We start from the raw sequence: 17,632 nt of genomic DNA, 5'->3' as shown, positions 1-17,632 counted from the left end.
TCAATTTCAGGTTTGAATTTCTAATAATCTTGTGATTTAATGTCATGGAGATGTCTGCAATCTGAAGGAAAAACCTGTTGCTTCACTTGTATACCTCAGTGGCAGCTGTGCTTTTGTCTGGAGGAAAAAGAGATTAATGTGCTCTGGTACAGGCTTGCATTTAGGTGGAGAGCTCTAGTGTCAAAATGGGAAGCTGAAAGTCTTTTAAAATCCATGTAGAAACTGAACATTGGACATTGAAAGATGAACTTTCTGATAAAATGTGGTATTGGAGTGTTCCTGCAAGGAGCCCTGCATATGAGAAATGGTGCACTGAAGTGCTTGACTTATCATAGGAGTGATTTCCAAGGTCTCATTGATGCCACTGCCAAAGAACAGAGACATCTTACTCCTCTACCAGATTGTCTCCTACATAGTGTAGAAAATTAACTAGGCCTTCTGTGATACTTCTCCCAAGCAAAGGACTTGCTCCTGTTAGGTTTTTCTCTCTAGATGTAGTGGATTAACAAAATGTGCATAGTAAGATTAGTAATGGACTTGATGAAGTTTCTTACTCCTCTTCCATTACTGGTTAAGGCAACTGTAATTAGGATTTGTGTCTCTCATCAGCCCATTTCAGTCACTAAGCACGAATGAGATTCTCTTCAGTACTAATGATGTTAGATGAGTTCAAATCCAATCAATTCTGTCAGTATTAATTGCTGTATCTGAATGGAAACAGCTGTAGCACTTGAAGACTCTCTTGTGCAAGTCAATGAGACTCTCTTTTTTCAGTGTCTCCCATTTTAATACACTTGATGAGATGCAACAATTGGTAGATTTAGAATCCTGGCATTGCTGCTGAATTCCAAGTGGATGGACTGTACTGTGTAGAAGAAACAAAAACACTTTTAAAAAAAAAGTCCAATGATAGAACAGTGTTTGCCTGGGGTAAGTGCCTGAACCTTCCTTTTTTGGGAAGTAGAAAGGTCACAGACTGCTTCCTTGCACCTTCATTATGAAAGTAATTCAAGAAGTAAGAAATGTAAACAAGAAGGAAGCAGCACCAGCGTGATCAGCAGCAGAGGCTTTTTTTGGTAGCTTTGCTAATTTGAGAGTTCCTTTTAAATATCTTCTTATATTTATAAATCTTCCTAATCAGTCCAATATGGTACATGAAGTTGAGTATGGTGTTTATACTCCCTTTGGTTAAACAAACCCATGTGCTTTATTTGCTGCCCATTCAAGTATGCTCTTCAGGAAGTCAGGAAAGAACAGGAACAATTTTCAAGAGCCAGTGGCTTTTAATTTGGAGTCTGAAAGTTACCAGACCTCATATCAATGTCCAGTTGTGAAACAGGATCTCACTATAGTCAACAATATATCTGTGTCAGAAGGGCACCGAGATATACTGATTCCCCATTTTAATCTTGAGGGGAGAGGGTAGTATGGCAGCTGCTCATGTAGCTTCATAGTGAAGGACTAAAGTTGATTGATTTTTTTTTTACTTCTTACCCTCTGCTCTCCAATTTACACTTTGTATAGCCTGCCTGAATATATTTGCAGATTTAAATGTGCTGCTAGTTGCTTTCTAATTCATACACAGATTCTCTCTGGAGATTCGCTCTCAAGCACTCAACACAGGAAGGATGTGGACCTGATTGAATGGGTCCAGAGGAGGGCCACAAAAACGATCAGGCAACTAGAGCATCCCTGATACGAGGACAGGCTGATGGAGCTGGGGTTGTTCAGCCTGGAGAAGAGAAGGCTCCAGGGAGACCTAATAGCAGCCTGCCAGTACCTTAAGGGGGCCTGCAAGAAGGCTGAAGAGGGACTGTTTACAAAGGCCTGCAGTGATAGGATGAGGAGATTTAGATTGGATGTTAGGAACAAGTTCTTGACCATGAGGATGGTGAAAAAATAGAACAGGTTGCCCAGGGAGGTAGTTGAGGCCCCATCCCTGGAGATATTCAAGTTCAGGCTCAATAAGGCTGTGAACAACCTCATCTAGTGGAGGATGTCCCTGCTGACTACAGGGAAGTTGGACCAGATGACCTTTGGAGATCTCTTCCAACCCGAACCATTCTATGATTCTAATCTGTTCCTGCCCCACCAAATAGTAAGAGGTATCAGATTTTCATTAAGTGACTCTTGGGGGGAAAAAGTCAAACAAACATTTAACAGAAAGAGCAGTCAAACTGTATTTTAATTTCCTCTATTTTAATTTCCTTCTGTAATTTGATTTCAGGGATCAGTCTAAGCATTAGTGAATAACATAGGTTGGTAAGGATCTCTAGAGGTTTTTTGATCTAATCCCTTTCTTGAACAAGGTCCAATTGGATCAGGTTGCTCAGGGATTTGTCAAGCTTGGAACATCTTCAAGGATGGAAATTGCACAACTTCTTTCAGCAACAAGCACATAGGAAATAATTATAATAACAATAAAGAAAGACAAATCCATACCTATTTGGTATTTATGGTGTTCAGCTTATCTGTTGCTTTTCATGCAGTCTCCTGCACATCCATATCCACCCATTAGAGAGTTGTAGACAGCAGTAAGATCTCCCCCGAGCCTTCCTGTCTTAATGGTGACCAAACACAATTATGTCAGCCTCTCCACGTGTCTCCAACTCTAATTTGCCTGGTGGCCCTCCATTGGACACAGTCATGATGTCAATGTGTTCATGTACTGGGAAGCCCAAAAGGGGACACGGGATTCCAGGTGTGATCTCAAGTGCAAAATGCCAGGGAAGGATGGCTTCCTTCACCCTACTGCCTGTCCTGTATCATCATGCAGTTGACCTTTTCTGCTGTAAGGACACACTGCTCATGTTCAGTGAGCAGAGGCCACTAAGCTCTAATGATTTTCTCAGAGGCTCAGAAGATGTAGGTGAGCTCTGGCCTGTCTTAGTCCCCTGTGCCACCTTCCTTCATTATTGCCATTTAGCTGCCTTTGAGAATTCTTCTTCCTGTATCCTTTGGAGTGACAGAATGAGGGAATTCTTGACTACTTGTTTGGTTTTCAGTGAAATTCATCTGCTCTGTTCTTGCTTTGATTTTTCATTGTTTAACAGTGGTTATGAATGCCAAGCAAATGCTTGGTGACAGCAAATAAGAATGCATGTCCCCCTTGAAGAACAAGCATCATCTTGGTAACTGTTCTTTCCCACTGAAATGCACTTTGATGACAAAAGCTTTTTCTTTTTTGGCTTGGCTCAAAAATAAGTATTTTAGGGAAGGAAAAGATCAAAGGATGCTTTGGGGTTTTTTTGGTTTTTGGTGTGTTGTTTTTTTTTTATTCATCACAAAGTGAGAATTATTCTTCTTTACCAGAACTGTGTCAGACAAATATATATGCAAAATGAGGTATCAAAGACTGTCAAAATTGTCATCAATCAAATATTTTGTGTTGCAGCAACCAAAGCCAGTTTCTGGAATAAAAAAAGAAAGGGAATACAAATTAGGCAATCGGCTATTGTACCTCCCCCAAATTTTATTGCAGGCTGTTGTACAAAATAGCATTCTGTTACCTGAAAGTGATTGCTTTCAAAGTCAGTAAGGTGTAAATTCAGAAAAAGGATGATGTAGCCCAAATGGAAAAGGACACATGGAAGTAAAGTTCTTTACTTGGCCTCCTGGAAGAAAGGAGCTATGCTGCTAGGTTAGAAGGTCATTTCTGTTATCCTCTAATGTGACTGAATAACTGGGATCTACAATGAACTGTTAGTGCACCAGTTTGCAGATAAATGTTATGGTTCTGAAGATTCCAAGTATCCTCACTTGTAATTTTTTAATCCTATCAAACTTAATCATATTCATTAATAATTGCATTCATTGTAATACAGATTTTTAAGCATCTTAATCTTTAAGCATCTTGTAGCCCACTCTAGCTTTTATGTTTGGGAATTTATTGAGAATGTAATGTGCTATATGAAAACACACCGTGTTCATAAACAGTCATGAAACACCAACATTGATATCCCATCCAGGATTTATTTACGATGGCATCTCAGTAGGATCAGGGATTTAAAAAGCAGGACCCAGACAGATTCATGCAGCCTGTCCTTGGAGGTTGTGTTTAGCTGCTCTGGTTGGGCTGTGCACTTGGCTACTCCACGTTGTTTGTTTTCAAGGCCTGTGTCTGTTTTCAGCCATTCCATACAGCACCTGAATAGATGGAGATTTGCCATCAGCTGTGGAAGTAGACCAGTGTACTCCATAAAAATGTTAATTACAGGATCGGATCTTCCTGTTGCTTTGAGGCCACTCTCATGTTGACTTGTGACACAGATGCACACAGACATGATTTTGTTTAAAGGGTTATCAATCTTCATCTAAAAATAGAGCACCTGTCTCAGTTCTTTCCCAAAACTTGTTTAATTACACCTCATTTCTGACTGTTAGAAATTGTCTGAGTTTAACCTTATATTTAGTATTTCATAGATATTGCCTGCTTATTTATTATTGTACCAATACTGTCCCTTACCACTCTATGCTCTTCAGCATTTGCTTTCATCCCTCTTAAACTTTGTTTTGCCAAGCTAATCTGCTCTGCTTCTCTGAGAAGATGAGTATGTGAGTGGACAGCCTAGTAGCAGTTCTCTGCTCATATTGGTGTTTCACTTCCCTTTGAAAGCGAGAGACCAGAACTGTGTACTATGCAAGGGGGGCTTTGCTGCTGCATGCAAGGACACTGTTGTCACCCTATTGTAAATGCATTCCAAGGCTGTGGGAGCATCCTGCTGGTGACTCAGCCTGCACTGTCATCTTTGGGTTATAACATGATTTATTTTTTTCCTTTTTGACCACTTCCTACAATGAAACCACTGGTTGTACAGTGAGGTCTTCAGCAGACAGCCATGCAGAGTCACTTGTGTCACTACGATTAATGCCTCCTAAATGACTGGAGTGGCACCTTCCCTAAGCTATACCTGCTTTCTCAACAAAGATAACTGAACGTTTTTTGGGGGGAAAAGGCTGCCGTTAAACTGATTAAGTTACCCTGCTTCTGATACTCTCAACTCAGCAATGCTTTTTCTAACAAAAGCACAAAAAGCAAGCCTCTGGCCCAGAACACACCTCTGCTATGTTCTGACCTATACTTAACGACCCTTTTCCCTTTTTAGCATTATTCTATTCTCCTTTCTTACATCTGACTTATATTGCAATTTTCAGTTTACCCTGGATTGTACTGAACTTCAGCCACAACTTTTCTTGCTTGCCACTTCCCTTTATTCTTGTAGGTTTACTATTTATTCTTGATGTCCTTAACTGATGTCTGGCATCTTGCCCAATGATCTGCTGATTTTTGTTTTTGTTTTCCAATTACAGTTGTACTGCCACCAGATCCTTTTTATCCATATAATGACTTGGATGGACAAACTTTCCACTTTAGTTCCTTCACTTTGCTGGTCAAGACCTCTTGCATTTCTGTACAAATATTTCAGTTATTCCTCTCTGACTTCTCCCTGTCAAGTTAATTTCAGGTGCATGTTTTCACTTCTGACATCCTATTTCCCATCGTGCTTTTTCCAACAGAGTCACTGGAGGTGAACTGTTTGAAGATATAGTTGCAAGAGAATATTATAGTGAAGCAGATGCCAGGTAAGTAATTTTTTTTTTCTAATGTTGCTGTTAATAATTCTAGGGTAGTTGCTTCTATATCTCATGGTGTTTGGCATCAGTTTCACTAGCACAATCTGGGAGACTAGGACTTCTGCTAGAGTTCTGCTAGACTTCGAAGGGCACAGTTTGGTGTTTTGAGCTCTTGACTGTGTGGTGGAGACCTTGTGTGAAATCTCAATGCCTGCTGATCTGGAAAAGCTGACATTGGATCTCAGTTGGTTTAAAATCCTTTTAAACTTATTAATTTGTTAAAATCTTACCCAGTTTTCTCTTCTGCAAACTGGACACAACACTTCAGCTGTCTCATTCTTAACATTTGCTGATGAAATTTTGAAATAAATGTTGGTCTGGAAAGAATTTTGCATAAATACCATTTTTGCTTTTGGTCCAGAAGTACTCATTTCCCTTTCCCATTTAAACATTTTTGTTGTGTTTCATCAATAAGCAATTACACTGTGCATCTCATAGTCTGAGCTCAAATTTGAAATCTGTAGCAATTTTCTGCAAGTGCTTGTTGAAAAACTGGAAGAATAAGTTGACAATTACCATAATTTGCATGCTGACATAAAGCATCAGGGCCATTTTCCCATCTCAGAATCTGTTTATCCTCATATAATATTAAATCTTAGATATTCTTTTATAGATCTGAATCTTAATTGTGGTCAATTACTTTAAAGAAAATATGGTCTACTACTACACTCTTTGCAGAAGATTTATCTCAAAGTAAATTTAAAAAATCGTCCTGGTTTTGTGTGTTCTTAATCACACACCACTATTGTTATGTATTTAGTACATTTAATTTTCACTTACTCCTCCACATTTGGAATTAATTGGCAGAAGAGCAGAAAGCATTAACTATCCCTAATAGCAGTGGTAAGATAATAATGAACAGACAAGAAGTTACTCTGAATGTTAGGATGCTTCCACTCTTTAGTGCTCTTACTAATTTCTGTAGGAATGGTAGAACCCATTACTTTAAGCATCGAAATGTGGAAAAACACATAGCAAAACACACTGTGGAAGAGAAAATGACATCAATAATTTAGGTTAGGTAGAAGCAGAGGAGCTGTGTTTAAAATTAAAGTCTGAATGATTTTTTTTTTTGCCTGCTGTATTTCAAGCAGCGGTTCTAATACTGATGCCAAAGGCCAGCATATGTTGTCATTGTGTGTTTCTAAGATACTTGTCATTTAAAAGGAAAAATTGCAATGTGTTGGGGTTTTGTGTGGTTTTGGTTTTGTTTGGTTTTTTTGGTTTTTTTTCTGTTGTAGAATTATGACAATTGGAAGGGGCTGTGCATATATATGTATAAGATATATATATATATGCATGTTTTATATATGCAGTAAAAACTTGGATCAAATAAGTGAAATAACTAGTTGTCATGCATCTCTGTATTTTTGTGCCTATTTATATGTATATCTCTATGTATGTGTGTATATATATATATATATATATCTACCTGTATCTATATAGTGTGTGTATGTGTATCCCTATAGAAATAGTTAATGGAATTTGTAGATGCATATCCTAGGACTGTTAATACTGGTCTGCTCCTGCAAGCCCTTACTCAAGCGAGTAGTCTTTACTCACACAAGCAGTCCAGTTCAGTGAGTTGTGAACTACTCGCATGAGAAAAGGTTTTCAGGCTTGGGCTCCAGTTACTGATTTATGACCATTCCTTCTGAGTTCCATGGTCAAAACCTTTTGGCTGAGCAGTATCAAATCCTTGGCCCTTGACCACTGTATATTACTTACAGTCACTGGCTTCTGCCACAAGGATATCTTTTTTAAAAATTATTTATAAGCTCTTGTGGTGCTGAAAAACATCTGAAAAAAGCTCTAGTGCTCTAAGAGATGAACACTTCGGTTGTGCTTTTTGGCATCTTAGGCTGGCCAAAACTTGCAAACCTGGGCATGGAAAAATAAGTGCTAATCGAGTTATTTAAAGCATCAAAATAAAACATTTGTCTGCATTTTTTATGTGAATTTCCATTTCACCTAAACCAGTGCTTGATGATGTTTTCAGTGAAAATGCCACCCTTTTGAATTACTTGACTTTATTCTACTAACAGTTTTAAAGAAACCAGATTCAAAATGAGAAATGTTTTGCTTTTCTTTAGCTTTTGACTATTTTTGATTTGTATTGTGTCTTCATTTCATTCCTGAGCATTTTTTTGTTTTAGCACTTGTTGCAACATTAATTTCTCTAAAGATTTAAAGACACCAAAACATATCACTGGTTGTCTTATTGCCTCTACTTTATTTTTCCTCTAGCAGTTTTTGGAAACTGGACAAAGCTTCCATACTGTTGAATGAAAATACAGTCTAATGATTCTATCTCCTAAGTGTCTCATGTGCCATGTCAAATGTCTTTTTTTTTTTTTTTTTCCCCAGTTTGGGTTTGTTACTTTTTAGTTTTGTTTTTTTTTTTTTTGGAAGTGTTAGAGATGGAAATATCTCCATTATTTTACATTGTTTTGTTCCAGTTCAATGTGCAATCAAGACTTGTCGGGAGGTGTAAAACTGTTTTTGTTCTTTATCCTTTTTTTCTTTTAAACTTTATTTTATTTCATATTTAATGTGATTATGTGCCTTTAAAATGTTCTCCCTTCCATTCTGCCCTTATATCTTTGCAGTCATTGTATACAGCAGATTCTAGAAAGTGTTAATCATTGTCATCTAAATGGCATAGTTCACAGAGACCTGAAGGTCAGTATCTGGTGCCCATCAATTGGATATAAGAGTTTTGGGGTTTTTTTTCTGCTGGGTAGGGGCCGAGGGTGGGTTGGCTGCGATGTTCCCTTGCCTATCCTACTCACCCTCAAAACAACTAGAGGAGCAAATAGTGCATGACGCCTCTTTCCAGTTTGCAAGTCTACAGGCCTAATACACATCATGGCAAAAGGGGGAATGGTTGCCAAACAAACTGTCTCCTTCCAAGGCGCTGGATTTGTCCCATGCTGTCCAACGTGTCTGGTGCCCCATTCAGGCTGTCCATGTCTCGTTGTGTACGCACATGGAGGTGAACTCTGGCTGTGATGTATGTCAGCTTGCAGATGTAAACCTCTTCTGTCTGAGAGCTGGGGTTGCAGTAACAGAACAACCAGTCGCACTCTGCTGCGTTAGAGTATGACGAACCCTCAGGCAAGTGATGCTCGCTGCCAGCTCTTGGGCTGCCAGCAGTTAAGCCTTGACTTGAAACACCTCGGTGGGAGTGGGCTGGGTTTGTGCCCTCAGCAGCCACTACGGTGGCTGACTGAGCTCTAAGGAAAGGAGAAAAAAAGTACAGGAGGTGCCAAATATTTAATATGATCTTGTCAATGAATTATTGGCAAAATTTGGATGCTTTCTCCAAAGCTTTTTCAAATTAAAACCCAAACCAACTACAAAAAAAAACACCCACAAACCAACTAACCAAAAAAGCCAAAATAAATTACAAACCCAACCACCCAAAAAAAAAAAAAAACCCAAACAAACAAAAAACCCAAACAAACAAAAAAATTCTACCCAACCAAAAGTTAAAACCAGATAACCCCAACCTGAATTAACCCCCAAACCAGCCACCACCCCGACCCACGTCTCCGAGGCGTGCGGGAGCTCACCGCGGCCGTGCCTGAGGCCGTCGTGCTCTGAACGGCGCGGGGCTGCGCGGAGCGGGGAGCGCGGCACTCGCCCTGCCCCGGCCCCGCCACCGCCGCTCCCGCCGGCCCCGGCGCTCGGTTGCGGGCGGCGGTGCACGCTCGTCACTAACCCGCGCCCCTGGTGTTTGCATGCAGTCATTGCATTCAGCAGATCCTGGAGGCTGTGCTCCACTGCCATCAGATGGGCGTTGTCCATCGCGACCTCAAGGTGAGTGTGTGAGCTGCTCCTGCTGCCGCTCCTGCTGCCACTCCCGAGCCCTCCGACGGGGCAGCACACCGTGGCAGACAGAGCGCTCAGCACTGTAGCTGACCGTGGGTTTCTTTCTGGCTTTTTGCCTTTTAATTTTTTCCCTTCGCTTTACTTGTGTGTGAGAACGAACTGCTGGTCTTCGCTGGAGAACATCTGCTAAGGGCTTGCCAGTAGATGGGTGGCCAGCTCGGGGCTGTGAGGACAGCAGGGTCTGCTGGCACCCTTACAATCCTCTGGCATGCACTGGCAGCACCAAGGAAAACAAGGGTTGCTTTTCAAACCATTGGTGTATTTGTTGAATACACAATCTTCCTCTATGTCATCCAGAGCTTTAGGGGTAGGGTGAGGGGGGAACTTCCCATGGCTCATCAGAGTGCTTCTGGAAAGCACACAAGCGTTTGCATGTCACACTTCAGTGATGAGAGGCCAGCTGCTGTGAGACTGCAGATTCCTCCAGATGATGGCTAGGCTACAGAACATCTTTAGAGCAAGACTTCCTGCAGTGTTCTCACCTGAGGAGCTGAGTTCCTTCCAGACAATCATTAATATTGGGATAGAAGCTTCAGAATGAAAACTGTTGTGTTGAGAAGAGCATTTCCTCTTTCTTAACCACCTACATATCCACATAGCTGGAGATGGCTGCTGCAAAAGCGCTGTCTACAATGAAAGTGTGTTGACAAGGACAGAAACAAGTAAAGATCATTTTCTTTTACTTGGAAGCTGAGAGAGACAAGTTTGTCTCCAAGCTGGTAGGAAACTAGCCTTGTGAATAAGGGAGAGGACTTAATTTGGACACTTGGGTTTCAAGATCTTCAAGCAGAAGATTGTTTATTTTGAAAGCAAATGGAAGTGCTCTATCCGAAATATCAGATCCCTTACAGAGGCACACAGTTCCTTCTGGCACAGTTTCTTTGTCTTTTGTTTCCTTTTCTGAATGAGTTACAGTGAGCAGGAATTTCCTCCCAGGGCAGGAGGTTTCTGGTGGTTATCATTAGTAATAACATTGGAATCAGAATGCCGTCATCTTTCTTGCCATGCTTTGCTCCCAAATAAACAACTGTTACAGTCACTGAATTTATAAAGTCTCTATGGTTGTCCTGTAGGAACGTAAAGGGTCACAGAAAGCTGAGAGCATGGTGGATTTCAAAGCCACATGGGCAAAATTCTCTCCCCATTTCGTGCTTCTGGATTTTCCTGTGTCCCAGTTGTCCAGCAGAAGGCTGACAAGTCTCTGTCCAATCCATAAATCTTGCATGACAGCCAGATAACACGGGACAGGTTTAAATCAAAGGATGTCAGCTTTGTCCAGCTGCTCCAGCAATTCCTGTCCTCAGGGCTAGCATGAGCAGGAGTTAAGGACCATAAGCCATGCAGGCTGACAGAACACACAGCGCTTTCTAGGACTTTTCATAGTCATACAGAACAACTTTCTTTTAAGAAGTACATAAAATCCAGCTGTTCCTTGCTCCAAACCATGTGTGGACTTATTCTGGCAAATCCCAGATGAATTGGGAAAATAGTGTGAGAAAAAATGATCCTGCCAAGCTGCAGGGTACCCGGTTTCCCGGTTTCATTTCTGGAAATGAAAACTTCAGGAAGCAGAAAACCATCCTGCTTCAGTTACTACTTTGTGGCAGAAGCAAAAAACCAAGGAGTGAAATGAAAGACTGTGGTGAATTCCAGGCAGAACCCTCTCTACCGAAAAGAAGATGCCACTGTCCAGGACAAGAACTACAAGACATGTAGAACATGGTTATGACCTGGCATGGATACTTTAATAACAAAACTTGATGCCTCTTATATTTTTTTTTTCCTGATAATTCAGACCACAATTTAATGGCATGTTTGAGGGTAGGGAGGGCAACGAGAAGAGAGTTTGGACAACTCAATTTTATTGGACTTTCATTTTAGCTTAACTTAGTAGCAAGCAGAGAGGAGCTTTTGCAGCCTTTTATGACCTGCGGAAAGGCTTGTAGCTATTCTGTTTGTAATCCATGGTGTAAGTCAGAATGATGGTTGATCCTAGATCCAGAACAGATTAACTGGTTTGTGGCAGTCTCTCTTTAATGGGTAGTAAAGGTGAATTTCCATATAGGAATCCCAGTTCTTGGCAGACAGCAACATTGCTCCTTTTGTGCAACCCCATGATTACTACCTTCTTGCATTCCCTCCCAAAAGCAGATGCTCTGGTTACATTCAAGGAAAAATACACAGAGGCATAAGTACTCAGTCTCTAAGAATTCTAAAGACCTTTGGAAAACTAAGGTGTAAATCACATTAATTTATCTGTAAGTAATTGTAGCACTTAACTCTGCCATTCTCCATGCTTGACTGCAGCTAGTCTACTGGCAACACAAGGTGACGCTATTGAGTCCAGAGTAGGAGTCCTGAGTGGCCCACACTGGGCTGTTAATGTTTTCCAGGTAATTGCAGTCATTCTGAGTTAATGCAGGATAATTATTCGGTGTGCCTGTCACCGTGCTGCAGTGACAGCTGCCTGGTGTTTGAGCACACAGTCTCACACAGCACTGCCCAAAAGACTGTTGTCTTTGGCGTAGGGCTGCATCAGGAAATGTTTCAGTGTCCATTGGAACATACTCACCAATGACAGTGAAGGTCCTGCAAAGCAAAGACGCATAATGGAATTTAAAAAATAAAAAAAACATCCCAAGGGGAAAAAAACCAACACCACAACAACAAATCTGTGGAAACGCAGCAGCAGAAAACACCAACTTGATGTTTTGAATGGTTTGTGCTTGGTAGGTTAGTGCTTGTGTTCCTATCAAGAGGGTGAGTCCTTGTGCTGCTTTTGGCTTGCTGAAGGTCACAACCAAATTGGATCATCCATTGCTGTAAGAGGGTTATGTAAGAAGTGCATTCCAGGAAGTCATTACTGTGAATTTCTCTCAATCCCATAGGAAACCTTTAAGAGCTCTGTGACTGGATGTTGAAATTGGTGTAGTTAAATGACAAGCGGTGTGACATTGCTTAAATGAGTGTTGGTGAACGTGGAGAGTCAGTGCTTGATGTAATGTAGTTGAAGTGTTACTGGTAATTTAAGTGAATATAAAGATGATGTTTTAATCTGAGAGACCTTAATCTCAGCTTTTAAAATGTAGGAACAGAAGGTTCATCAAGTGACTATTGGTGAGGGGTTTTTAATACTATCTCTTCTGTGACAGAGTAGGAGAAAGATGAGTGAGAGAAAGGGCTTTGTACATTGCTGAGAAAGCATTGCTTTATAGTTTGGTGAAAGGGGAAAGAACACCTTTAGACTAAAGAATTCATCAAGGCCAGTTGTGTTAATTAATAGAAGTATCACAGCAGTTGAGGTCTTAATTAGGCTGAAGCATATTTTGCTCGATATTTGACAGATGTATTAAAGATAGCCTTTGCTGAAAGAAGCTTATGATCTTAATTGTTTCAAGCTCAGTACCTGCATGTGCTTAACTGTAATCACCTAAATAGTCTCCCGGAAGCCTGTATGATTGCTGCTGGGATTACAACGAAATGCACACTGAGGAGTTTGCAGCATTGGGTCCCCAGTGCCAGACTGGATACAGTGATATATCACTACAAAAATTGCTTCTGGAAGTGCCACAGCAATACCCCTGAAAGTGAGGGCTTCTTGTTATGTAAAAACCTGGTTTCAAAATAATGGAGATAGAAAAGCAAGAAGTGGCCACAAAATACTGCAGAGGTTACAGTTCTCTGAAATAATCTGCAGAGTTTTGTGTGATTTTGCACATTTTTTTTAAGATTCAAAGAACAGAGTTAACTTTGGAAAATTTGCTAAATGAAGGTAAAAGGATCCATTATGAGCAGTAGGTTAAACAGCATTGTTACCTTCAAATCCTTTACTTCTGATTCTGTGAGTGTACTGGAGCATTTGATTTCAGATGTGACCAACACATCCTAAAAAAGCAGCAAAATGGGAACTTTTGCAAGCTTACATTGTTTGTGATAGGTTCTCTGCAAGCACAAATGTGGGCACGCTGCTTTTGCTGAAAGATTTGCAATGTAAACACACCTGCCCTCTAAACACAAACACAGTAATACCTGTTATTGTTAAGATGTCATGCAAAACATATTTGTGTTTGACAGTTCTGGATGCCTGATCCTGCAAACTGTGTAGGTTAGACTAGTAGTCAAAGAATACAAGTCTTTTGGGGGGGTGGTTCTACAGCAGTTTTCCAGTAGTGAGCTGGCAGGAGTCTCTGTCCTGTCACACAAAGAGGTGTCACAGTTCCATATGACCATTGTGGCCAACCTCCTTCTCTAGCAGATCTGCACACTGTCCTTAGGCTTGCTGTCATGGGATCATCAAGGCTGTTTACAGGCATGGTGGTTCTTCCTATTAGGAATGGAAAGTGCAATTTTTGCTGTTTAATTGAGAACACACATGAGTATTTTCTCTTTCTCACTCCTCTAAGTATTTTTTTCTTTTCCAGACTACCATAACTTTAAAAAGAAAAAAAAAGTGAAAACCTGTCTAAAATGTATTTATTTACCTTTTCATCTCAATTTTTTTCTCTCTCTGAATAAAGCCTGAGAACTTACTTTTAGCTAGCAAATCCAAGGGAGCAGCAGTAAAACTGGCAGACTTTGGATTGGCTATAGAAGTCCAGGGAGAACAACAGGCTTGGTTTGGTAAGTAAATGTTTTTATTTCTCACCATTTACTCAGTGTAGCTGTTAAGCCTCCCAAACCGGCCAGCTCTCACCCCAGCCTGGCGCATGCAGCGATGTGACTGCCTTCGCCTGTAGCTTTAAGGAGTATTTTGTTCATAGTTCAGTCTCCACAGCTGACTGTGCTTCAGGCCTGTTTCTCCAGAAGGAATGTTACCTGTGATTCCCACTGAATTAAATAGAGCTTAGCAGCACAGTTTATTTAAAAAAAAAAAAAAAAAAGAGAAATAATACTAATACTAATACTGCTAATAATAAACTATCAATCAAAAAAACCGCAAACACACCAAACAAACAAAAAAAACCCCACAATTAAAAACCCAACCAAATTTAAAACAAACAAACAATCAACCACCCTCCATCCAACAACAAAAGAACCTAACAACCAGAAAATCACCAACGCTTCAAAAGTTGAAGGGGTTTGTACGTTGTTGTAGTGGACCTGTGGCTCCATTTCCAGATCTCAGAACTGGTTTAGACAAATGGCTCTGCCTCAGCCTCCCTTTTCACTAGCAAAGATAAAACACCTTACCAACTGACTTAAAATAAGTTAGCAAAGGTCTCTTCTGCTGCTACAGCTGTGTTCATACTGGGGATTTTGCCAGCACAGCAGTACTGGTACAAAGCAGAGCTGAGAGAGGGGTTTTTAATTCATGCTTCTAGTAAATACAGCTTTCCAAGTGTCCCTTTTGCATGTAGTCTGAAGTGCCATTGGCATTTCTTGTCCCTGAAACTTCAGTTTCCTCGTTCCTGGTTTGTCCTAGCTTTTGTCAGCCTATAAATTTAACTTAGATGCACACAGCACCTACTCCCCTGCCTTCACCTGTGTGCCTGCAGGAGGCAAATACATAGGGCCTGGGAGGGAGGTGAGCAGTTTCCAGTTAGGTGCTTGGATGACTGAGGAGTGAGGCTGTAGGTTAATAATGCTGAGTGTACCTGCCCAGTTGTCAAAACATTTTATCTGAATAGTTCTCTGTCAGTTGAAAATAGCAGAAAATTTTATTCTGAAGCATTTTGGAATATGACTAGAACAAAAAAAAAAAAAAAAAAAAAGAGGGGGTTGGACTTGACTACTTGAGACTGTAGATGGTTATCTGTGCCCAGGTGTTTGTGTGGCAGTACAACTTACCTGTCCCAGCTGTTTATATTGCTGACACAGAGGTGATTACCCTCTCACATCTGCAAGTAAAACTGCCCATAAAAGTGTTCTTTTGACTGACATCAAAATGAGCTGGCTCACTAAAAATATACAATCATTAATATATAAGGAATTCATGTAGTGGATCATGGAGAGCAAGGTAAAGGTGGTTAAAAGTATCTGGAACCTTGCAGAGTAGTCTTGAGAAGGACTTTCTATCCACAGCTTACAAACACTGTCTCTTACATGTCCAGGGCATGAAGATAGGGGATAGCATGTTAAACATTATGCACTTCTCTCCAGTTCCATTCAATTATTCCTTTGGGTTTTGTTAATTTAAAAATTAAAAAGCTAACTGCAGATTGCTTGTTACACTTAGCAGATGTCCAGAGGAAAATGGTGTGAGAGATTTAATAGTGGTGGTTTTTTTGGACATGTACAAATGTGATATGTTAATGTCACATAACACCCTGTCTGAACAGATGTGAAACACAGGCCAAATTTTGCTGTAAATCCCAGGAGGGAAAATATACAGGATAAAATATTTATAGCAGCTGCCTATTCTCACAGAGAACAGCTAGAAAGTGCAGTTAAAAGTTAAAGTAATTGGGAACTTAGAATAAAAACACAAAGGGTTTTGCACAGGCAGTGGGTTGAGAGGTGGAGTATCTGAAATGTAGGATCTAACTAGATGTGGATACACAGGCAGTACCATTGGACATATGTTGGGAGCTTTATAAGCTAGCCTGTTGTTTTAAATCCCAGCCTTTGTATAAATGGATTCCAGTAATCCACCAAAGACAGAGGAGATTGCTCTTGCGCATTAACAAACAGACCAATACAAAAGGAGTACAAAACACAAGTGATTTGTTACAATGACAAAAGCACCAGGGAAACAGGAAGCATCTCAAGATAAAAATCAGCAGAATGAACTTAACTTCAGGGTTGTTTTCTCTAGATGATACATCTGTGTAGATGCAGGTGATGCACTGGAGGTTGCAGTTCCCTGTAAAATCCTGCACTTCAGGTTTTGGTAATTTAATTCTTGTGAAGTACTTGGTTTAGAGTCATAGCATCAGGAGGACTGCCAGGATGAACTTGGTAGAGAGAAAATTGAACAGAATGTTTTCAAAGTATATGTGGAAGGAAGAGGTAGCCTGGCAGCAAAATAGAAACTCTAATGCAGGTCTTTTTTACTTTGTGGTATTCAATAAGACTAGTGGGTTCTGTACCTTCTCTGGAGCTTGCTCTGCAAAACCTTTCAGTAATGGTCTGAGTGCCTTCCCTCATCTTCTTTAACATCATCAAAAGAACTTTAACTTGCTTCCAGAAGATTTTTCTGCTTTCCACTGGATTCTGCAGCACTTAGTGACTCATGGCTCTGCTTCTAATTATAGCTCTGCATCAGTATGTTTTTCTTTTTTTTTTTTTTTTTTTTGGGTGTAGTCCTCTGGTGGGATGATTGCTTTCTGCTCAAACCATGGCTCTACCTCAGCAGGAAACTGGCTAGAACTCTGTGTGTTTGGAGACAACAGGATGCTTTCCTGGTTTGTCAAAACAAACCTGTTCCTTGCCTGTTCATAGAAAGCATTCCAGGGCTGAGCTGAAACACCCCACCCTGCTAGCAGGTGCTTCATGGAGAGGGGAAGTGTCACAGACGGGCTCCACCGACTCACCCAGGCAGGTGACTCATTGCCCCAAGCTGGAGTAGGTGGCAGGATTGCAGTTAACTGCTGGCTGCATTTAGTCCATTTTAAATTAAGTCTAGCCCTTCATCTAGGACTAAAATATGCACCTTTTAAGTCATTTGAGTAGCTTCCCTGAATTCGTTTGCTAGTTGCATTACATTTAGGTTCTGTACAGTTAGCTTTCCAGATCCAGCTGTGCAGGAGGAGAAGGCTGCTGCTGTATCCTTACTCTCAGCTGCTTTCTCTTGCCCTTTGCTGCCACCTCCATGTCTTCTCAGGAGAGTAGTCATTTGAATTGTTGGTCTTGGGAGGCGTTTTAGCAAAGATGTACAACCTAAACTAACATGGTTTATTCTGCCATTTTGTTTTGGACTCCTTGCAGGAGTGGTGCTGAAAAGGCAGTAAAGTCTTGCAGTGGTGTGATGAAAGCACAGGGACGTCTTAGAGCAGTAATCTCTTCTGATGTGTTTAAAGTCCATTCCTCTGCATTAATTCAAGTGTATGTTGTGGGATTATAGTTACTCTTCAATCCAGGTCTGACTCACCACTTCTGAAGTTAAGCATATATGTACTCTCAGCATAAGAGGTTTGGAGACTGTAAGCTATTTTGGCTGAGTAAT

At 40.7% G+C, this 17,632-nt stretch overlaps 1 protein-coding gene across 5 annotated transcripts in view; it reads left to right on the top strand.

Annotated features, from left to right (window-relative positions):
- Window positions 1-17,632, top strand: part of CAMK2D (calcium/calmodulin dependent protein kinase II delta) — a 129,154-nt gene that overhangs the window by 71,648 nt on the left and 39,874 nt on the right. For 4 of the 5 annotated variants that reach the window (XM_054392439.1, XM_054392436.1, XM_054392440.1 and 1 more), the window contains exons 5-7: window positions 5,518-5,583; window positions 8,244-8,316; window positions 14,046-14,148. In XM_054392439.1, coding sequence (XP_054248414.1) covers window positions 5,518-5,583; window positions 8,244-8,316; window positions 14,046-14,148 — 242 coding nt within the window. Of the gene's footprint in view, window positions 1-5,517; window positions 5,584-8,243; window positions 8,317-9,383; window positions 9,457-14,045; window positions 14,149-17,632 lie in introns of all 5 variants that reach the window. The other variant, XM_054392438.1, reaches the window with a different exon arrangement.

Source organism: Indicator indicator, chromosome 25, assembly GCF_027791375.1.
Source record: "Indicator indicator isolate 239-I01 chromosome 25, UM_Iind_1.1, whole genome shotgun sequence".
Lineage (NCBI taxonomy): Eukaryota > Metazoa > Chordata > Aves > Piciformes > Indicatoridae > Indicator > Indicator indicator.
Note: the sequence above shows the minus strand (reverse complement) of the source record. Positions and strands in the feature narration are given on the sequence as shown.